Raw genomic sequence first — 24399 nt, forward strand, 5'->3', positions numbered from 1 at the left:
ACTGCATCATGTATCATGTCAGCACTGACAACGTGATTTCGCACAATAGTCACATTTTGCGGAGTGTGATGTCAAGTAAACCACCACATTAGCTCAAACACATCATGTTACACCTTTTTTGCTGCTTCAAACAAAAGGAAAATGTGCACAGTTCTCATTTTCCATCCCTATTCTAAAAGAAAAGCCTTTTTGATAGAACATCATTTACTCCAAGTTAATGGTTCTTTGCTACACAGTTTTTAAATTTTATCGAAAAGACGCAGAGTTCATTGAATCTTGATCACAGCCAAACGAGCGAGGATGTTAACCACATAAAGGTACTTCAGTAAATGAAGCAACACAACTCATTTGTTAGAGCATGTCAGTCAGCAGCACAAAGCTCCATCTACCAAAAGCAAAAACGACACTATATTGCCAAAAGTATTTGCTCACCCATCCAAATTATCGGAATCAGGTGTTCCAATCACTTCAGTGGCCACAGGTGTATAAAATTAAGCACCTAGGCATGCAGACTGTTTCTACACACATTTGTGAAAGAATGGGTCGCTCTCAGGAGCTCAGTGAATTTCAGCGTGGCACTGTGATAGGATGCCACCTGTGCAACAAGTCCAGTCGTGAAATGTCCTCACTCCTAAATATTCCACAGTCATCTGTCAGCTGTATTATAACAAAGTGGAGGTGTCTGGGAACGACAGCAACTCAGCCACCAAGTGGTAGGCCACATAATCTGACGGAGCGGGGTCGGCGGATGCTGAGGCACATAAGGAGCAGAGGTCATCAACTTTCTGCAGTCAATCGCTGCAGACCTCCAAACTTCATGTGGCCTTCAGATTAGCTCAAGAACAGTGCGCAGAGAGCTTCATGGAATGGGTTTCCATGGTAGAGCAGCTGCATCCAAGCCATTAATCACCAAGTGCAATGCAAAACGTCAGATGCAGTGGTGTGAAGCACGCCATCACTGGACTCTAGAGTGATGGAGACACGTTCTCTGTAGTGACGAATCACGCTTCTCTATCTGGCAATCTGATGGTTGAGTCTGGGTTTGGCGGTTGCCAGGAGAACGGTACTTGTCTGACTGCATTGTGCCAAATGTAAAGCTTGGTAGAGGGGGGATTATGTTATAGGGTTGTTTTTCAGGAGCTGGGCTTGGCCCCTTAGGTCCAGTGAAAGGAACTCTGAATGCTTCAGCATGCCAAGAGATTTTGGACAATTCCATGCTCCCAACTTTGTGGGAACAGTTTGGAGATGGCCCCTTCCTCTTCCAGCATGAAGGTGCACCAGTGCACAAAGCAAGGTCCATAAAGACATTGATGGCAGAGTCTGGTGTGGATGAACTTGACTGGCCTGCACAGAGTCCTGAACTCAACCCTTTGGGATGAATTAGAGTGGACACTGAGAGCCAGGCCTTCTCGTCCAACATCAGTGTGTGACCTCACAAATGTGCTTCTGGAAGAATGGTAAAAAATTCCCATTAACACACTCCTAAACCTTGTGGACAGCCTTCCCAGAAGAGTTGAAGCTGTTCTAGCTGCAAAGGGTGGACCAACATCATATTGAACCCTATGGACTAGGAATGGGATGTCACTTAAGCTCATATGTGAGTCAAGGCAGGTGAGCGAATACTTTTGGCAATGTAGCGTATTTCACATGTCTTAACCAGTGCTACAACACGTGAGGAAGGTCCCAACACAGCTACCAAAGTAGGTCTGAAAAACTGCTTGACTAGCAGTACGTAAACTATTGCACACCTATTTTTGTCACGTTGTCATATCAGAGCTGAGAGACAATTGCAAGGCACAAACTGAGACAGAACTGTTCAGTTTTTAAATGAAGACTAACACTGAAAAGTCTCATTTTGGCAGAATGACCATGCAAGTCAGAACATTGTAACGAGGATAAAAGAAGTGTTGTTGCCATGTGAACAACGAAAGATAATGTGGTGAACATGATGAAGGCTGCTGCCCTGAAGAAGTGGACCCATTGCTCTGACCACAGACTGCATCTTGCAGTTAGTAAATTACACACATGATGTATTTATTGAACTGATTTGACAAATATATATTGCAGAAAAACAATATATCGCAATGTCTGTATTTTCCTATACTGTGCAGCTCTACATGTAACCAACACATGGGGAAATGCAGCTTCTTTATGAATTAAACATTTAGTAAATGCAGGCTTTTTCTGCACACAGGACAAAAGCTGAACTCCTGGCCTCATTCACCTTTCAGCACCACATTTTACATGCATAAGTTCCCGGAGGTACACAAACACACTCTTGTGTGAATGTGTTCTAGGTGTGACAAAACTATACCAGGAGCTGAAGTAGTGGGAGACTCAAGCGGAGCCCTCTTCCTGCTGCCTCCTCTGCTCAGTGATGCTACAGTTTGGATAGCTATTTTGGGAAAACAACTGGATCCATGTAGAAACCAATTTTCTTGCCATCCCCGTTGACACAGCCGCTACAAAGCAGACACAGATTCTACCTGACAGCCATACACAAAATGCTAACAGCTCTGATATTGAGAACAGCTAGAATAATACTAAAGGCCACAAAAACAGAGCATATACAACTGCCTCTACCTCAGGCAGTTTACTGAGGTCTGAATCACTCGGTGAGAATATGCTTCTCTATCAGCCCCAGTGTGGAGTTTAATAGTTTAAATGCTGTAGAGATGGAAAGTGCTTAAGAATGTTGACTCAAGTACTGTGCATGAGTGAAATTTTAAAGGTGCTTGTACTTTGCATGAATATTTATTTTGTGTTTCTTTCTGCTTCACTGTGTTTTAGAGGAAAACATTGCACTTTTTTTTTTTTTTTTTGCTCCACTAGATTTACTTGACATTTGATTGCTTTACCTCGACCTGCTTCACAAAACACTGTGGTAGGTGATTTCTTGCATTTTAACGGGGGACTGGTCCTACTGGAGCACACTGCTGCTACACCATCACCAACACACACATCCATGTTCATGTCTCACAGTTCCACAGGACAGCGTTACAGGGTACATCCACCATAAGTGTGACAAATCTACAATTTCATTCGATCCAGTTAGCTTCTTTTGCTCCCCACTGCAAAATGTATTTTATTAAATTTCATAATGAAGAAATGGGCCGTAACATTTTACGCAGCAAACTGATTGTTTCTCACCATAAACTTTAAGCAGATCCATTTGAAGCTACATGAGCCCTTGAAATTTTTCATGTACAATAGAAAAAGAGGACATTAAAGGATAATTAAGCCAGTTAGAGTGAGATCATTCAGAAAAATATCTTAGAAAAAAAGCTTCAACATTAATGAAAACAGATCTGAATAAACTCAAACCTGGTAGGCCATGTCGAAACCGACTCTTGATATTGTAATTGTGATTACATTTTTGAGTGAATTAGCTGCATTGAGGTAAATTTCATTTTTTGTTTAGCTCTGTTTTTTTCCTTGATGTTGACATTAAGTATTTTAATAATGATTATTTTTCGAAACACAACGTAGTTCTGATTGTATAACCTTCTTCTTTAAGATAATGGAATGAAAATCATTTTCTCTGTCGGGTGGCTGGATTCCACCTTAAATACAGGGTGAGACATCCAGAGGGAGCTCAGAACAGAGTTGCTGCTCTTTTGCGTTGAGTCAGTGGTCGGTGGTTCAGCCGTCTAATTAGGACGCATCCTGGGTGCCTTCCTTTGGAGAATTTCCAGGAGCGCCCAACTGAGAGGAGACCCCGGGGGTGAGCAAGAACTCACTAGAGGGATTACATATCTCATCTGGCCTGGGAATGCCTTGGGATCCTTCAGTAGAAGCTGGAAAATGATTCTCAGGAGAGGATGTTTTAAATAACCTGCTTACCCTGCTGCCCCCATGACCAAACCCCGTCTCCCCCAAGCTACTCTGTTACAGGGGTGGTTTGGTCTGGGTGGGTTTTTTGTCAGCAGCAGAGATGCTACCAAAAGAAAAGAAATTAAAAAAAAAAAAAAAAGATCACAGGAACACTACAGGCAGTCTCCAGTCCTCTTGCTCGCGACTGCATGTTGCTACTTGTCACTTTAACCATGAAGGTGACTCTACATATGAAGTATGTAGGCTGATATGTAGTGTAGAATTGAGTATTATTAGTATATAGTTTAGAGAACATTATAGATCTAAGCTGCCTGAAGGGTGGAACTGAGAGAAAAAGGCACAATTACAAATCCATGTGCTTCCTCAGCACCACGGACAGTGCCATGGATTTATCGCAGCACAGCACAGTCAGCCTGCTGACATTTCAGTGCCATGGTCGGGGTCATGTACTGTAACTTGCACAAACTTCAGACAGAGGATCGATGAGTGAGGCAGACTAACATACTCAACTGAACAACCCTTCTGCTCGTGCGACTAGGGGATGGAGAGGGGGCAGGTTAACAAGGGGGATGCCTTTTGGTCATTTTGTTAAAGAGGAGGATGGCATCCCCTTTTAACTGTGGAAAACTGCAATGCTGCTTGATATCAATACTGCTCATTAATAAGACAGTAGCAAAATATCTAATAAAATTTGCATCATTCGTAGCTACTTTCACTTGTGTTGCAAAACACTGTGCATATCCTTGAGACCACAAATGTGCTAAAAGCAAGTCAATCCAAGACTTTGTTTAGTCACTGCCAGCTTTCTTGGCAAATCCCTACTGCCTACTCCGGAACAGCGGAAGAACATGAATTAATAAACATACCATAGGAAACTATAAATTGCTTGTGTGTATCTGTAAGCATGTGTACAAACAAGTCACAAACACAAAGGGGACTCACTTGTAAAAACGCTGCTCCACAGCGGAGCACTTTTTAGTCGTCAAAAACTCCACAGGGTACCTTCAAACCTGCAGTAATATTCCCTTTTCATAGACATAAAAGCACAAATGAACCCTTGAATAGAACACAGCCACTGATAATGTGATAAGTAACATATGCATGTTTCCTACTGTTACAGGTCAAAATGTCTGCTGTTAAATGGCCTTTTGACACATTATCGCCTTGTGAAACATCAATATGCACAGCTGCTAAAGAGCAAGAGAGGAATAGATCAGGAGCTTGATAGTTGAAGCATCATCCATACTTTCCTAATCCCAGACTATATAATAGATAATACTTAGTTACCAAAGACCTAACAGGGGGACACTATGAATGAATCAATGAGTAATGATTGTTCCTAAAAACCCACAAATCAATCACTCCACCTTTTGTCCTTATTAATGCTGAGCTAAACACAAAACAGAAAATGTTCACTTAGTACTGATCAACACTGCCTACTCCTTTTGTGCACCTTCCAAAAAGTGAGGCATCTTACTTGGTATTTAAAGTATACTGAACAAAAGTATAGACATGAATTGTCTTGTGGAAATGCTAAGTGATGTTGGCAAATGAATGGAATAACTACAGCAGTGGGGATTTCATCTGGACATCATTGGGAATTGAGATAGCCATTGGTTCCTTCTGTATGAAGTTGAAATTTCCAAACTATACACTCAGCTGAAAATGAGACTCATCAGTGAAAAGGATCATTCTCTGTTTTGCTAGAAACCAACAAACATGAGGGGTAGCCTGCTAGAATCGATTACAGCCTTCAGATAGAGGCCTCCAGACACAAGCTTCTCTCAAGGGATTCCTCACAGTTTTAACAGAGATTATGGGGTTGTGCACACCAACAACTTCATTAGCGTCTCTGTAACCAATCACGGACGATTTTCCAAATGGACGTGCTGCATAAGATGATCCTGGATTGGGATGGTGACACATGGTCTGTGGTCATGTGGCAGATTGATACCATGTCGTCTGAAATCATTCTTTAGATGACAAATGGTGTATTGTGGACACACATGTACTAAATTACTGCCCGAACGGACATGTCAGCATCCAGCAGCGACAATAAACAAAAACAGAAGGACAGTTAACTTGCATTGATTGGTCAAAATTGGTCCAAAACACTCAAGAACTCAAACACAAGAAAACATTTGATCCACTGCTATAAACTATTGACTGGTGAAGCCTTAAGTAAAGAAAATCTTGCATATTTCTAAGAGTGAATAGCTTCACTGAATACCACTTGGGTTCTGTTTTGACCCTTTAAAGCAGGGGTGTCAAACTCTGGTCCTCGAGGGCCGCAATCCTGCATGTTTTAGATGTTTCCCTCTGCAGAAGCCTGATAACGATCCTGATCATTTGAATCAGGTGTGTTGGAAGAAGGAAACATCTAAAACATGCAGGATTGCGGCCCTCGAGGACCAGAGTTTGACACCCCTGCTTTAAAGCATGAAAAATATATAGAAAATGACTTCAGAGTAACAAGACTGTAAAAAATGTTGAAAGTTATAACTACATTTCTGAAGTGACTCATGATACAAACGGATAAAGACTGAATACTACAACGAAGTAGTGATAAGAAACACAACAAAGGTTACTGTAGATTCAAGTTAGGAGCACAGATACATGTCCCGTGTTTGGGGGATTCTGTACATTATCAATTTATTTCTAATCTAAACATTATTGCAGTAGTTTCAGTTAAAAACCACCCAGATGGTAGCAGAACAGAGTACAACAGCATCCATCATTCGGTCAAACAGTGTGTAGAATCTGCGTCGTGCCAGTAACGAAATACACAACGGAGAGTCAAACTTTCTGTGTTCCTACATCCGAGTGTCATCACTTATCACTGCGATCCCACGTGGTTTCAGTGCGAGTGATAAAAGCACTGGCAGAACGCTGACAGGAGGAAGAGTACAAGACTTCTTCGTCAGACAGATGGAAAAAAAAAAATCAAAGAAACCATCACAAAAAGACATTTTGTGGAGCAAAGCGAGGACGAGAGGAGTGAGAGGCAAAGAAGAAAAATAAAACCACGAAATTAAAGACAAATGAGGGTAATCATGACAACATAAAAGTAGAAAGGTTGTAAAAAGTGAATAGATGCGAATAAAGGCAGGTAATGGGGTCTGCATGGGAGGAAGAGAAAGGATGGAAAGAAGAGGACAAAGAATGGGAGGAAAGGGGGGAAAGGAGGAGAATGGATTAGGGATGAAAATGAGAAAATAGCAACAGCGGTAAACAGAGAGGACGGGAGACAGAACAATACGACAGGAGGAAAGCAAAAGAGGAAAATGTTGGGGAGAGATGAGATTTTAAAAAAAAAGAAAAAGAACAATGAACTGCAAGAGGGGAACAATAGAAACGCACAGGAGAAGAAAGCAAAGGAAAGAACAGAAAAGAAAAGAATACAAAAGTGGTGGAAATAAAAAAGGGAAGAAGAAAACAGTGAAGATGAGGAAAAGTAGGAAAGAAATGGAGGAAATAAAGAAGAAAAATACAGGACAAAAAAGTAGAGCCAAGAAGTAGAAAGAAAAGGCACAACAAAAGAAAGCCAAGGATATGAAGACAAAGGAAGGGAAATGATACAATAAAGGTAAACTGTAAAAAAAAAAAAAAAAAAAGAAGGAAGGAAATAAAAGGATGGGATAGAGTATGAAAAGAAAGTAGAAGAAAGCAAAACCATAATAAACAACTACTGGAAAGAAAAAGAAATCAGTGGAACAGAACATAGGAGGAGAAATGAAAAGAAAAAACAATGAGACAAAAGAGGGGAAAAATGAATAGACAGAAAAGAAGACGTAAGAAAAAGAAATAGGAGAATGTGAGAGGACATAAAAGTGGAGGAAAAGCAGAGGTAGAACAGGAGAGGAAAGAAAGGGGAAAAGACAAAAGGAAGAATGGGAATGATAGAGAAGTAGAGGAAAACAAAGGAAACAAAACAGAGATAAGAAAAGAATGAGATCGAAAACAAAAGTAAAGTAAAGGTGAGGGAGGGCAAGGGTAGGAAAGCAGAGAAAGAAGAGAGATGAACAGGATAGGGAAGAAAAGTAAAGATAAAGAAAGGAAGGAAGAGTGCGATATGTAATTAAATAAATAAGGAAAGGTGTGGAAAGTAAAAGATAAAAATCTAGAGTAAAGAAAAGGGAAGGAAAAGAAGCAAAGGAAGATGGACAATACAAGAGCAGAGGAAAAGGAAAGAATAAGAACACAAGACAAAAGGGACAGCCGATGAGTGGAGAAGTGTGACAGGGGAAACAGAGGGCAGATGAGAAGATGAGAACAAAAACGACAAAGAGGAGGAGAAGGGTTAGAGGGGAAACGTACAGCCAAACAGCACCAGAGCGGCAGGGCTGGGTGATGCGCTGAGGCAGCAACAGAAAGCAATAGTGTCCCTTGACGTGTCCTTATCTGGTTCACAAACCCAGATTTCTAGACTGATAGCAGGCAAACTCCCCATAATTGCGGCAGAGACCTCTGCACTCATGTCCCTCCACTACAGCTTCCCCCCGTCGCCCCACGCCGGCCTTAAACTCCACTTGAAAGGAACTTGGATTGGCCCTTTCAGCATGACGTTAACATCACATCTCAACACGCACCATGAAACTTCTACATCGTGATGCTTATCTGAGTGTGGGCCGGGCTGCAAAGTGGATGTAAAAACCATGTTTGAGCCCTTCCTCAACAGAGACAAAGAGGGCCAGAAGTTGCTTTTAGCTGTGAAGGTTGCACTACTAAAGCAACACACATCACCACACAAACTGTTATTGTACAGGGAACAACAGGCCACATAATTGTGTCTGTCAAACACGTCATGTACTTCCAATTTACACGACAGGAGGGCTGTGAGGGCCAGATACCTCACAATATGTCTTTGTGTTTAATGAAAGGTTGGCATCTCCTGGCATCCAACCGCAGCAGCATCGCTGTCGCGGTGTTCATTGGTCTAGAAATGTGGCGCCGCTGTTTATCTGTCAGCTATTCTGACACGAGAGGAGGAGAGAGGAGGTCACACGGGTGTTGGAAAGCCTGAAAAACCATTTAAGGCTTCTGTGTGAAACCAGCAGCCCTGGACTGAAGTGTGTGTTTCTCAGTGATTATAGACACTTTGGGGAAACATTGTACAGAATTCACAGAGGACTCACATTGTCTGTTCTGAGCTTCTTGGCTGGGCAGCCTCCATCCACAGGATGTAGCATGTAATACAGCCGCACTTTGTTGGCGTGTTTCCGACTCTGGAGGAGAGAGAAGCAAAAACGTCATTAGTTAGGTAATGTAGGTGACATTGCACAGGAGGGTGTTTGATCCATTTGTATGCTGTAGAATTAAAATGGCTGATTCTTGTTTTCAAATTGTGGCTTCTGTCAATCAACCTGGACATCCAGTGCTGTGATGTTGTGTTTAAATATTCATGCCATGTCCCCTCTAACCCATCTTTGCGACTTGATACCATGTGGAAACATAAATCATCTCAGTAAGCATCATGGCTGACTTTTGAAATTTCCCCCAAAACAAACGCCAAAATTCAGGCAGAACCAGCTCCACAACTGTAAGACCAAAACTGAACAGCCTATGGATACAAGACTGTTGGGAGAATTCTGAAGTCCAATAATGTACATCCAAGCAAACATGCTTTCATTTTAAAACACATAACCTTTGCTACATTTAGCACCGAGCATCTTCACTACTCTGGAGCGATAGAAACCTTGAAACAGACACTTTCGGAAATCCTGCTGACCCAGTTTTAGCTAGAAAATTCCAGGAACTGCAGTTTAGTACGAAAGAGACAAAACAGTGACACAGACATTCAGAATCACTTCCTGATTGGGTGTCACCATTCATATTCCTCACAGATTTGTCTCACTACTGTCATGTGACTTTTTACCGTAAGAAAACAACGACATCTGCCTGGTCTTCCCCTGTAGTATTTTCTACAACTAAACTCTGTGCTTACTGTTTCCACCAGCTCGCACATTCCCAGTGCTTTTCCAGTCACTCTCAATCATGTCAGTAAGGTCAGAGATTATTCCTGAAACAGTGCTAAAACACTTGTTTGTTTGTTTTTTTCATTTTGAAACATTTTTAAAATGTATTAAAGCTGCAGTTGGCTGAAAAATGAAAAAAAAACAAACAAACATGGTATGTTTAGAGTAGCTAGTTTAAAATACTGTTTTGACTCACAGTTGTCACATTCATGACATTTTTTTCTTACACAGAAGACACCAATTTCAGTAGAAAATCTAAAAAAAAAAATCCACTGTGCACAACCCACTCAAACCAACTCATCAACACATTGGAGTATTTAGCAGCTAAAGAGTCCCCCAGAGAGTGGTAGAGATCAAATATCTAAATGGACAGAAAACATTGGACTTAAATTAACTACTGAAAACAAACATGACAACAAATGAATCATAATAGAGCACTGTGGTGTTTAATGTAAAGAGATGTTCATCCTCAAAAGCCAATAAATGCCACCTAGGTAATATGACCAGTGTGAATCTACTTCATAGTTCATTCATTCCCTCTGCCTTTGCAGGGTTAACTTCACAGTAGTACATTCAGAGTATTGAACATCTTTACCATGACAACAGAGACACCCCCTACGGGAAAATGAAAGAAGGCTTGTTCTCTGTTCTAATACAGGAACTCAAAATGGTGCAAAGTACATATAGTGGACTGGAAAAGTGATTTAAGAAACAGCAAGCGTAACATAGCGACATGTTGAGCTCTTATTGGGAATAAGAGCAAAGCAATAGAAGAATTGCATCAGTCGCTACTGACATGACCGTGACATGTTGCTACGAGATAGACAGCATTTTAAGTAGCATCTATGAGTGGTTGTAATGTTTAACATCATCAGTGCATATTGTCCAACTCATAAAGTTCCCATATTATGCTCATTAGGTTTATCATTTTATTTTTGGGACCTCTTAGATGTTTGCATGCTTTAACGTTTGCTCATTTCACTGCTACAACTCTTCTCTTCATCTTTTGACTGAAATCTCTGTTTAATTCCTGTCTTTAAGGCCTCCTCCTGTCTGCTCGATTGGTCAGCTGGCCCTCCACAGAGAGGCAACATTGGTGATGTATTGTAACCCAAGAGGCCTGTGAAGCAGGATGTTCGGTTTGCATAGTAGCTTCAGGTTTAACCCTTTATCAGGCAATGAACCATATATGGTAACTTCCACAGGCTTTAAAAATGGAAGGGGGCAGAATCATGTGACTGCATCTAACCAATCAACGAAGGCCAGGATAGCTCACGACACAGTCACTATGGCCTCCGACCAATCACAAGGAGACCAGAATGATATTTTGACACAAGTGTCATAAGTTCAGTAAGTCTGAATTTTGATTTGGAAACAAATCTTTCTTCATTTTTATGTGTGTATTTTTTACAATAATTTATCTAAAAAAAATTTTTTCATACTAAGTGTGTGAGAAATCATATGTGACCCATCTGCACGAAATCAGTTGCATTGCACCTTGGGCTATTATGCGTAAACAAAAGCGGCATGTTGCTACCACATGACGCAAATCACTGGACAGGATTGGCTGGCAATGACACATTGCTTGTGGAGCCCGCGCACAAGTAACTTCCACAGCTTCTTTCTGGTGTTACTGCTCATGCACGCTGATGTATTTGACAGCGATTTGGAGCATAATATTATTACGCTCTGTAATACTGTATGTTCTCTACATGTAGAAAACAACTGCATGGATCGATCTAATCAACAAACCCAAAATCAATATTTTATCATGTGTTAACGTAATTTGAGCTGTATCTCGGATATAGCCAAAGGCACAATGCGACTGATTTCGTGCAGATGGGTCACATACATGGTAAGTGCTTTGACTTTGATTTGCAGCCTAAATCTGATAAATCCAAATGTTATGTTTCCAAGTATTTCAATGTATGGGCGTTAACTCGGTTTTTCAGGGCTATGACAATAACTTATGCTGCACACCTATCCTGTTCCATAGCAGGTAATGTTTACGATAACGAATCAATATGTTTGAGAGCACCAGCTGCTGACCAATCAGTTCTCATGGAAAATGGGATCACCATTCCTTGAGGATCATAGCATAGGTGTGAAAGATATAGAGTCTCAGTGTAAAAAAAAACTCCAGGCCTCCTTGATTTATTTTTTTCCCATCAACTGCAACAAATTATGCAAATGTTCCATGGTGATGTCGATGGGGGGGAAACCCAAAATGCATAATATGAGCTCTTTAATATGACCCCAAGCTAGTGCAACACTTGTTGGGATATACTACATTTGGCACATCGGCTATCCTCACTTCGATGGTATCTAAGAGACATCCTGCTCATGACTGAACCCCAGTTTCTAGCCATTCAAAATAACCTAACTGGATGATTTAGATTCCAAAAGAGAATCTACCTGTTGATCTGCTGACAGGTGTAATCTAGAGTTTCAGTGGCGATGCTGGTGAGGTCAGCATCCACTTTCTACAGAGTATGAACCCTGCAGGGAATCACAGTGAGCCACGAATATTTTGAATTAAGCGATTCTGTGACATAAATCTCTACTGGAGAATAGTTGAAAAAAAAAAAAAAAAAAAAAAAAAAAAGGAAAATAAAGGTGAACGTGGAACTTTACCCTTTCTGCCCTTTCCAAAACACACTCCTGTTTCAAAGGCTTAAGTTAAAGGTCCCATTAAAAATAGGTGAAGGCCGTCAAATGAAGTGCACTCTGCCTGATACTGGGCTGAATTGATAATTAGCACTCAGTTCACTGAAGGTGAAGCAGGAGTCCTCTTACCAGCAGCCCATCGATCCCCCAGGATCTGATAGCAGAGCCACGGTAGGGGAAAGACGGGATTTGGGAGGACAGATGAGTTTATCTGAAAATGATTCTGCTGTAGGATGAGACGCTTCGGGTGTCAAGAGAAGCGATACGGAGGAAGGAGGAGAAGGTACAGTGTGACGAGAGGGGAAACCTTCTGTGATATTGTCACTGCATCATCAGAGGACATCACAGATGAGTTTATAGTTACAAGATAGCGACTAGTGAGGCATGTGGGAGCATGGACGAGTGCCCGGTTCCTCACTCCGTCAGACGGGAGGATAACCACAGGCTTCTTTTCACAAGGGCACGGTAGACGAACTCATCCTGCCTGGTCAGGGGGTGAGAGTGAGGCTGAGGGAATCTATTTGTCTTGCCTGTCTGGTTTCCTGGCAAAGATACAGCAACCTGAGCTCGGCTGTTTCTTTAAGAGAAACAGAGCTTGAAAACCATGAAGGATGAATGGAAGTCCACTCTGCGCTCATTAAAAATCTGTTCTGGTTTCATCACCTCTTTTTAACGCAGTATTTGAATTTAAAAAATGAAAAACAGTGACACTTTAAGCTCAGATGAGGGAGAATGAAGTACGTTACTAAAATGCCTTAGTAATATAAAATGGTTCTATTCATATTGAATTAAGCTTTGACTACAGCATGCTCACTGCAGCAGCAGAGAATGTTCCAAAATGTGAACATTTCTCTCCACTAAATGGTAGAATAAAATAAATAACTGGACATCTTGTCTGCCTAATGGCAGAATCAGCTTAGTATTATTCCGACTGATTGTCACTGTGCTAAAAATACGATCTTTACATCCATTTCTCCATGCAGTGAGGGACAATGATTGTGAGGGAAATGCTATTCCACACGGGATGCGAAGGAACAAGACAATCAACCAGAGTTTAACATCAATTTCCTGCGAGGTCACTGCCAACAGCAACAATGGAGCCATCGTTTTGTGGTACACTGGGCTTTGACTCACTGCCAGAACATGAGTGGATGTTTCTTTTGATGTATCTATATTTTTATAAATGCAATTAATAACATCTGGTGCTCAGGTGTCTCATTTGTTATAATACCCTGAAGTGGCGTTTCACAAACAGAGGTAACGTCTCATCTTTGCAGCAGAGACACTTGGGTTTCTGCAGCACAAACACTTCCAGCCAGAAACTTTCCACTTTGTCACTTCAGTGTAGCAGCTCACAGAAGAAGATGGACTATTAGTGTACTATTGGCACATTTGAAAGTCAAAATATTTGTTTTTTGTACATGCATTGTACATTCTGCTCTTGCAATTGCAACTAATTTGCACAATTTTTTTTTCATCGTAGCAGTTTGATAGATGCAGGCAGTTACCTGGAACGGTTCGAGGCTTTTGGATCCAAACCTGACAAGTTGTCAGCATTTTGACTATTCATTTTTAAGATGATTTTTTTGAGTGCCTGAACTTTAAAGAAAGTGCAGAACTAAATCACTTGAGTGCCTCTTCAATTAATAGTTCCAGAGCCATCCAGAAAAAAAAAAAAAATGATGAAAGTGTGCTTTTCAAAATCTGATATTTATTTCCCACCACTCATGTGGGAGTTTTTATCTTGGCTCTTGTTTCTGCCAGCAGGTCCCATGTTGCCTACTCCCACTGTACTCTACCAAATGCTAAACCTGCACAGTACTATTGCGTGCATCTTTCAAAACAGCAAAGCAAGCGAAGAACTGCTGAGATACAGTACATTTCCCCTCTGTGTACACACTAAAAGAAGACAGCTTAAGCATAAGATGAGATAGGATGAAAGTTGGCTTATTAGTGATTTTAACAGAGGAAGAAAGATCCTCTCACATTAAACACGGTAAATACACAGACAGCAAACATGAATATCATATCTAAGTATAGAACTTTAGCAGACTGACAGCATCTCACTACACCTCACTGGCACATCGTTAGCCCTGCTAGCATTGTAGCTCACTTGGTTCATTACTTTGGTCCAAGTTGAAACATCAAAACAAATATGAGTGTCATAATATTTTGTACCAGCATTCATGTTTCCCAGAGGATGAAACAAAACAACTTTGGTGAGCCCTTGACTTAATACCACCATAAGATGTGTCAAGAACTACTTTACAGACTGCCATGACCTTTGGTACAGACATATATAGTGTTCAGAGGACGAATCACATTCATTTTGGTGATCTATGTCTAACCAGTGAATGGAATGCCATACAATTTGATCAACGCATTGACTGATTGAATTTAGTCGTTTTGTTAGAAAAAGAAGAAAAAAGTATTGAATGCACAGTAAAGTTACACATACATGCACAGGCTACACTGATGTACACAGACTGCAAACAGCAAACACCTACACAAAATGTAAAACTGAGGTCAATAGAGTGACCCCAAATCCTGAAACAAAACAAACTCCAGCATTGACAGCCTGGTTTCCATCTAAACTTATGATCAAATACTATCAAATCGACTAACATTTCCATCAGCTTCAGCTGTACTTTGTAAATAACAAAAGTTAATAGGGAAAACTAAAAATGGTGAACTTGGTAAACACTGTGGAGTAAACCGGCTTTCTTTTTGTTCTAAATTACTTTTATCTCAACAAAAAGGCAACAAAATCTACCTCAGTGTCTACTTTCCCCAAATTTTTCCTCAATGCTGTTGGGCCCAAACATATGTTGAAAATTGAATGAGAAAAAAAAAAAAAGTCATCAGCCAGTAATATATAATGAATGTAAAAGTATGTGTGAGCACAGCAAAAAACAGAAAGCAACATGTTTTTTAAGAACAAATAGCCAGTTTGAATATAAGCTTTTCCCCTTCTGTTGACAGCATTTGCGTTTCTGCCACATCGGAGCAAATTCTCTGATAAATACTAGAAATTACTCTGTTAAGGAGAAAGAAGTTAAGGTCTGCTCAAAAAATCAATACGTGTGTTGCTAGGCACTGCTTGGAATGAAGCCAGCAGAGGTGGTTCAGGCATCTGATGAGGACGCCTCCTGGGTGCCTTCCTTTGAAGATTTTCCCAGCACGTCCGACTGGGACTAGACTTCGGGGCAGACCCAGAAGTCACTGGAGGGATTACATATCTCATCTGGCCAGTGATCCCCCAGGAGGAAGCGTAAAACGTTGTTGGGGAGGGGAAGTCCTGGAACACTCTGCTTCATCTGCTGCCACTACACACCAACTTTGGATAAGTGGATCAAAATAAATAGATAGATAGTCTCAGCTGGTAGCGTGTAGGTTATTCACATATGTTTCTGTGTACTGCAGATTTAAACTTGTGCAGGCACGTATCAACTAATGAGTCTGTCAAAAGCCTCTGATTAGAAAAATGACCACTATACTGTATCTGTACTGGTCCTCTGTCAGCTGTGCTTGTATGAGAGGGAAGCTAAGCGCACGCTTGACATAATCAAGGCTGAACAAAAATCCATACTGCATTACCAACACATCAGTAAGCTGGTCAGAAAAGTGTGGGCTCAGACGTCCTCCTCCCTCGGGGCCAGGCTGGGCACTGTACAGTTCATGGGAGGGATACACCCAAACATTCTTTTTCTAGTTGGACATTATAAAACTCCCTCTTTTCATATGTAAAAACTGATCTCCAGGAGTTTAAATAATATGTGGAGGAGGCAGTAATGTAGAAGAAAGTGCACGTGTTCACTCGCTTCCATTTTAACAGCTGCCAACCAGGTGCACTGAAGCCAGGAACTTAACCCCATTCTGCCTCTTACTAGCTGCTTAGTAACTGTGCAGCAGACTTTGACTGTACTGGTCAGCTTCCTGCTAATAACATATTTATCTGCATGGATGTGAAGCAGGGGAGTAGCAGAAATAATGTGTAATGAAAATAATGACTCTTCTGTGAAGGACAAAAAAAAAAAGAAGAAATCTTCATTGAGCCTGAGTTCAATGAAGATTTTTTGTTTGATCATTTTTTGTTTCACCATTTGAACCCTAGAATTGCTGATGGGTTTCTATCTTTTCAAAAAATCACCAAAATTACACCATTTATTAACCTGTAAAAACTGTGAATCATTACATTTTCAGCATTCTGGTGGTACTTAAACACATCATGGGGAACATGCTGTTCCATATAAAAACAAATTAAAAATGCAATATTTCATTGAAATCCCAGTATACAAACAATATTCTGAAGAGCAGTTAGTAAGCTGTTGGAGGATATAGCTCAGTGAGGTGATGTGCACGATAGTGTGAAGAAGTTTGTAGAAGTTGTAAAAGGGCAAACACATACATATCTGTAGCATATGGAGCCACTCAGAAACTACTTGGGATTCAGAGCATTAATGATAAACCAAACTGAACATAATGTGTGATATTAACACACATAACACATACTGTGTGTAAAAATGTTTAACTTAACTTGTATGTGGCACTTGAACGTGAAAGTTTGGTAAAATTCTCTGGTCCTTCCCCAACTGTGGCAAAGTAGACGTTTATTAGGAGTCTATTATGTATGCAGCAAGCCGCTAGTCCTCGCTCTGACGGCTCGCTCTGTTGCTGTCCAGTCGACTCTGAGCAGTGGTCACTCTGTCAGTCTCCCTTGTGTCCTCTGACCACAAGAGGCCACTCAGTCATTGTTCCTTTGCTGCATTTTAAATGTACTGGCAGGCAGCATTCTAGCAAAATTTAAAGCTGTAGTAACCACTGAAAACTGTAGTTGTAAACCACTGTAGGGCAGCCGCTCTAATGTTTCAGCTTATTTTTATATACATGGCTAACTAGACTCAACCACTGCATACAATTAGCGCCTGTTTTCAGTTCGTTCATAGCAATTTGTGAACCATAGAATAATTGGCTCCGTATGAAGCTTAGTGGTGAGGAGGAAGCAGGCAGACGACTGTAGGCAAAACGTTTAAAGTTGGTGTTCTGCTTGCTCAGCAGGTGTTTGTTCAATTGCTTGTCCCGTCTCCATTACTGGTGGGTTTTGTTGTATGCATGGTTAACGATGGTCAGTAACCTCCTCTCTGCTCGCTTCTACGCTGTGTGTTTGTGTGTGTGTGTGTGTGTGTGTGAACAGGTCAGCCCTGCCGTTGTGTGAACAGGGACTGACAAAGACAGCAGAGGAGACAGAGGCAAACACCACCGCTCACAAGCAGCTTTTAGGTCCCATAATGGCTCTGCAGTGTGCTCCATTGTATTTCAATAAAACATGTGCAATAGAAAAATTCTGTTAAAACAAACAAACAAACAAAAAAAGTATAAAAATAATAATAATAATGCACTGTTCACTGCAACTGTTTGACGCAGATTTGCTCAAGGGGTCAAAAGATAAAAATTCAGGGAGAATTAAGCTGAAAAGTAGGTAAGACACAAACATGGCAACACATTAGAGAGCTTAACTGAGAAATAAAACAGACTGGAGCAATAACATGCAGCATGTCTCAAATACAGTATACAAAGGAGCAAGATGTCAACAAATTGCTGGAAGGTATATTCAGCGTGGTGAAATATCTTTCTAAAGTTGAGGTACCGAGTAGTGTGAACAACATCGAGTTTGCATAGGTGGCAAAAAGCTACAGTGTTCCAGGCCACCATTTTTTCATTGTTGGTAACATCTGTGAACACTTGGAAAAATGCTGCACATGTTGATTACAGCTTTTTGTTTTCATTTTTTGTGGAACAAATAATCAAAGACATTCCTTTTTAAAGGCTTTATGGCATGAGAACTTTGTGACACTTTACAAAAGACATTTGAAATGTCCTTTTTCTTTCCATGGTTGTGCTTGTTTCCATAGAGGTTCTGGATTTTATGTTGTAGTGAAAAATGAGCCCACAGTTAGGTAAAATGTGACAGGAGCAAAAAATGCCTAGCAACTGCTTTGGGTTGAGAGGCTTAAAAAATTACCTATCCACAAACTGTTGATACTCATAAAAGTGTAGGATGTCTTATCAGGCCGGCTTAAAGCATTTCCTGTCAGCAAATGATGGTTGGCGCTCAGCCAGCAGTACAATTAGGCAGTCGAGAACCTGCTACCACAATATATCTATGCTCATGATTATTCACTTTAAATTTCCTAATGATGCGCTTTAGCATCATTTATCACCTGAAAACTTGATTATTCTTTTTCTCCACCTTATGAATGATGCTGGCAGCATTTTCTCATCCCTGTGTTTACTGAACATTAGCTGCCAAAACAGCATCCCATCTGTTTTTCTTCCACGATTTCTAAACTTTTCTGGTTCCACTGCACACTCAGGTGACCCACTGCAGTTTTTCCTGCATTGTCTTTTTATATCTGCACATACAGTATGTCGACGCTGCAGTAAAGCTGGCACGGTGCAGAGTCTGCCACAGTAGATTGCCGTGTCAGTCACACGCTTTGAGTGGCATGTCAATTTAAAGCAATATGCTGATAGGCTACATGCAAATGAGCTAACTTGCTGTTCCCCAGGGTCATATTTTCAAATGTCTAAACATCACAATATAGTTGGTGCAATGATTTAAATGGCAATTTGTGAAAAACAACAAATACTGCAGTAATCTTTATATTTTTTAAAAAGTAGTTCCAAACACAACATGTCAAAGTAAGCTCATTTTTAAGACCCTTTTTTTTATATAAGAAAAATTAATATTCTGTCTGTACTGCTCTGATAACTCTACTTAATGACAACACGGACTAGTTGGTGTTCATAGTTTAAAACACATCACAATAACACCAGAGACACATTATTTTGTGTTTTTCCAGATGGTCACCATTGGCATCACAGTGTCAGGAATTCTTGCTGTAACTTGAGCCCACATGTTGGACTCTTACCAGTCATCGCTCGCTGCCTGTCACGACTTGTTCTGTCTTATTCCTTCCCAGTACGTGGACAGAAAGTGAATGAGAGACTGTGTTCAGAGGGTGATGCTGACAATTTAGGTGCATGTGAACATAATTATGTAGTAGAAGCCAGAGCTAGTCCAACACACTAGAGGGGATCAAGTTTGTCAGGTCAAGCCTGGCAGATGCGATTGGGGCCTGGATTAGACCGAAATCTCTGTATCATAAGTGTCAGGGAACCAAACTGAAATACTTAACAAGCTGATTTGTACTAAAAACTGGTACAACTACAGAACTGTGCAAAAGTTTCATGCATGCAGCGTACAAAAGGGGAATCAGTTTTAATGCCAGGCAGAGCCCAAAGCAACACATAGAGAATCCAGAGATCCTTTCCCAGAGTTGTATATTTGGTGGGAGATCATTTGAGAAGACAGCTAGCTTAAAACTTTCACCTAAATGGAACACATAAGTCAGATGTTAACATCAAAATGATCACTCGCAGCCCTCTTGGAGACAACAGGACGTCTCCTTCCTCCCTAAGAACCTGATAACAGTCATAAAGTGTCACTTGTGAGAATAACCACACCTCTGGACAGAGACTCTTCACAGTGACCTCCTGACCTCTCCCTAACACCCAGAACTTGCTATTCAGGAATGAACTGAGCAGTTTTAAATCCTAAAATTAAGGAAATCCGAAATCAACAGAGTGATGAGCCGAAAATCTGGACACAATATTCCAGGTTGATTAGAACCAATTTTAAAGAAGAACGTCTCACATCTGAAGTGTTTGTGGAAGATGCACACATGAGACACAAACACCCCCTTTATCTATGCTTGTGTTCTTATTTATGTTAGAAATTTACCTTCATATATTTTGAAAGTCCACAGTTTGAATGTATGTTTACATTTCTTTTAATCATCCAAGGAACCATATACCTAAGGGCGCTGGCTTAGCTGGCAGTCCCGACAGTTCCTGTCTCTTGGACAGATGTAACTGTGAATGGAATTTCTCTGTAAGGGATTAATAAAGTATTATTGATTGATTGATTGATTGATTGATTGATTGATTGATTGATTGATTGATTGATATGAGATACACATATCATGTTTGGTATCATTTTAGTCACATGTTTAGTGGAATTTAATATCTGTAATGATTGTAGATCTTTACCAGTTGCATTTATGTGTTTAAGAACTTCACTCAAATTAAGTTCTAAAGGTATTTGGCCTCTGACCTCTCCTGGACAGTGACGCTCAAGACCACCCCTTAGGATGAACACATCCGTGATTGGTTAGATGCTGATTTGAATTTGGCTCCAAAACATTCTGTATAAAAGAAAGTCACTGGAATGCAACCTTTTTTTTTCTATTGCTTTACTTGGACTTATTAATGGTTCCTTTTATTATTTTACTGGGTTTTTTCTATTACTTTACTTGGCTTTTGAAAGGTCTTTTTACATGTTTTTCTATGACTTAAGTTAGACTTTGTTTTTCTTTGTTTTGCTTGCAGTCAAGCTCCTTGAGTTCATTTTTACAGTGCAACAGTACAAAAGTTTTCTTTAAAACTATGGGCTTTGACCCTTCGTACTTGCTTCAACACACTTTTTCAACACAACTATACAAAAGTGCCGTCATGTCTCTGCGTTCCTGAATCAACTAATCCAGCAGATCATCACAGCGACACATCCTGCAACGGCCTCCCTCTCCCTCCTACGAAGGGTACGCAAGTATCACTTTCCTTCTGCTCAACAGGTGAATTTAGAAATCACAATTGGCCTCTCAATTCTAAAGAGATTCTAAATTGATCACTGCCCTACTAACTGCTTCCATTGATGATCACTGTTAATTATTAGTTTGTTTACCTGGATTCATTTATTCACTGTTGTTCGTTGTGTCATTGTTGTCTTATTGTTTGTTTGTAGTATTAGGTAATAAATGTTTAATTGTCGTAGGTTCTACTGTGTTTTTTTTAGCTTGGGAATTGCAGGTCGGTGAAATCAGAATTAACAATTTCTGATTATAAAACTGATCAAAACCAGTAGATTTGATCAATTATTAATATTCAATTAGTGGTGTATTAGTGGTGTCTCTGATTGTAAACAAGTGCAATTTTGATGATAAAGTATAGTTATGTTACACTAACAATTGGTGCGACTGCGTGAGGCTGCATTTGCTCGAGAAAGTGATGATGCGTTCAATGTTTCACTTATCTCTAACTTGAAAGTGAAGTAAAGAAACTAAAGTAAGACTAAACTTAGAAAAAAATAAAAATAAATCAAATCCATTGCCTTTGAAACAGCATCCGTTCTCCTCAGTTTTTTAAGGTATCTGGCAGGTAGATTGTTCAAAGCAGCTTGGAGGACTTGCAACAGTTCTCCTGTGGATTCAGTCTGTCTCAGTGTCTTCTGTCTCTTATGTAATTCCAGACTGACTCCATGATGTTGAGATCAGGGCTCTGTGGGGGCCAGATCATCCCCTGCACAACTCCTCATTCCTCCTGTGGCTGAAAATAGATCTTTATGACTCTTGCTGTATGCTTGTGCTCACACGGCACAATAAAACCAATCAGACAGCTCCCTGATGGCAGTGCCTGATGGATGGCAATCTAAACATCAAAACTGCCAAAAAACTTTTTGAGCTGTACTATTTTTGAGTTTCATGAAAGGGATTTGAAAACTTCAAAGATCTGATAACAAGAAGGGGGTTTCTTGAACATTCTAACTCCAAAGACTCGCCTGTCGTCTGTCCTAAAGGACTAGCCAGCACCGTTAACACACCATATCTGCACGTCACAGTACTCTAACTGCCTCATGCTGACATCGGTTACACAACTCGGATGCACCTCGTTACCTCCCTGGTCATTTTTGGAGTACTTCACCCAAACACAGCCTTAGGTGCTTTGTGACTTGCACTAGACCAGTGGCTGTGTACTGGCAGCCTCAGTGAGCCCTCCAATTAGAGAAAGTCAGACAAAAGCAGTTGTGACAGAGGTCAGGTAAGCTTGAAGACAGTCAGGACCCAAGCTGAGCCGCCTTACTTAGCTGTCCCTGGATGATTTAGACAGAGGGGTTCTGTGCTTACCAGTTAGCCCTGGGCTCCGTGTTGTTACTGACTGTTGACGTAGCCCATCCAGTCTATAACAAGGCTCTCTGCTGCATGGAACACTGGGAAAAGCACTGCAGTCCACACTCAAACAGCCATTAACTCATGAATCACCCCTCGTTTACATCAAAACAGCAGGCTCATGGGGGATTTTGTGGGGGGAATTACAGTGTGTTTACTCAAAAAGGCCTCCAAGGATTCAACGCTTCCAGCTGAGATAGAAGCAAAGTTGGGCTAATGCCCCTCAAAATAAAGCAGCAGAAAGCAGAGAAGGGCTCAACTGTTGCAGCGCATTGACCTGCTACAAAATTATCAGGAGCTCATGATTGATTTCCAGTAATTGGCTGTTTTCGGACAAACCTGTGAAGAAACAAGTCTTTAAAGTGCAGGCCTCAAGTGGGCACTTAGACTAAAGGTTAACACGAGAAAGTTTCTCTGCTGCATGTACTGCAGGTTCTTGAACCTTTAAAATACCACCAATCAGCCACAACATTAAAACCACCTGCCTAATATTGTGTATGTTCCCTTATGCCACCAAAACAACCCCGACCCCCTGATGGCACAGTGTGTCCTGTGGTGTCTGGCACCAGGATGTTTTGGGTCCTGTGGGTTGGAGGGTGGTGGATTGGGCTTGTTCCTGTACATCCGATGTATTCTCTTTCAGAATGAGATCTGGGAGATTCACCAGCAGATTGACATCAACAAAGCAACTGAAAGAGATGATATTCACGACAAATAGTCAAGATCCCTAGAGGGCACTTTCAAATGACAACAGTGATCCTGACTTTTGATCTATTCTGTATCTTGTTCTGTACTGAAATGCTAACTATACCCATTTATGCTATAGTCTGCAGTGAAACAGTGTACATGCTCAGTGTGTATGAAAATACTAACACTAATACTAGTACGCATAAAATACACAGGTGCAACATAAAGCATGTGTTTAGGATGGAGTTTTCCAAGCAGGGAATAATAACAGCAACTATGCATCTGTGGTGTCCATGTCAGGTATAATCAAGGGTTAATAGAACGTTACTGCAACATCAGTCCTTTAAAGAACTGCAGTTAACTGTCAAACAAAGGCAAGCTGACAAAAAAATAATAAACAGAATGTGTAGATTGACAAGAGGGTGTTAGGAAGCTCTGGAGATTTTTTTTATTGGTTTTCTTCTCATTCCTTTTGATGGGGAACTAGAGACACACACCAGCTCGAACAAACAGAAGGAAACACCTTACAGGATTTGTGCTGTATTCAAGTTTACATGGTTTTATAGTCAGCTTTAAAAAAAAAACAAAAAAAAAACAGCAGTTGCAGTAGAATAAATGTCTTTTTACACTGCAGCACGGATTTACAAGGAACCTGTATACATGAAATGAAAAATGGTGAAAGACTAATGGAAGTAGTTGGGTATAGGAGCATCCACGGTCCTGCTGAGCCTTACTTGGAATAGACCTATCCATCAGCACAAGTAGCATCAGTAATATTGGGAGAGGCAGAATATATTGGCCCAACATCTCTCATTTCAAATCATTTCCCCTGTCCTCTTGCATTTGTCACACTAATACCTGCCAACCTATCCATTGCTGGAAATAAGCCTTACTTCAGCCAGCTCATATCAACACGGGCAATTTCAATCACAACATAAATCACAGCAGGAGTTCAATTTGTTCTCAGGACAGGAACCAACTTCATTCTTCACTGTTGACAGGTTGATGTGGATTAACAGCTGCCACGGCACCTCGCTGCTCTTACAACTAATTTGATACCTCTGATGATTACGAGATGGCTTCATTACAGGCTGTTTTTGTGTCTTTTCTAAAGTTTAACTCTAGAATAGGATAGCACATTACGAGTAGAAGCTGATTGGGATTTTCATACA

General features: G+C 40.7%; 1 protein-coding gene across 1 annotated transcript in view; it reads right to left on the bottom strand.

Annotated features, from left to right (window-relative positions):
* The window catches only part of zmat4a (zinc finger, matrin-type 4a), a 144219-nt gene that overhangs the window by 68906 nt on the left and 50914 nt on the right, over nucleotides 1-24399 (bottom strand). The window contains 1 exon segment of the mRNA XM_008276959.1: nucleotides 8970-9059. Within this exon segment, the coding sequence (XP_008275181.1) occupies nucleotides 8970-9059 (90 nt within the window).

The sequence above is a fragment of the Stegastes partitus genome, unplaced genomic scaffold, assembly GCF_000690725.1.
Source record: "Stegastes partitus isolate 25-593 unplaced genomic scaffold, Stegastes_partitus-1.0.2 Scaffold84, whole genome shotgun sequence".
NCBI classification, from domain to species: Eukaryota; Metazoa; Chordata; class Actinopteri; family Pomacentridae; genus Stegastes; species Stegastes partitus.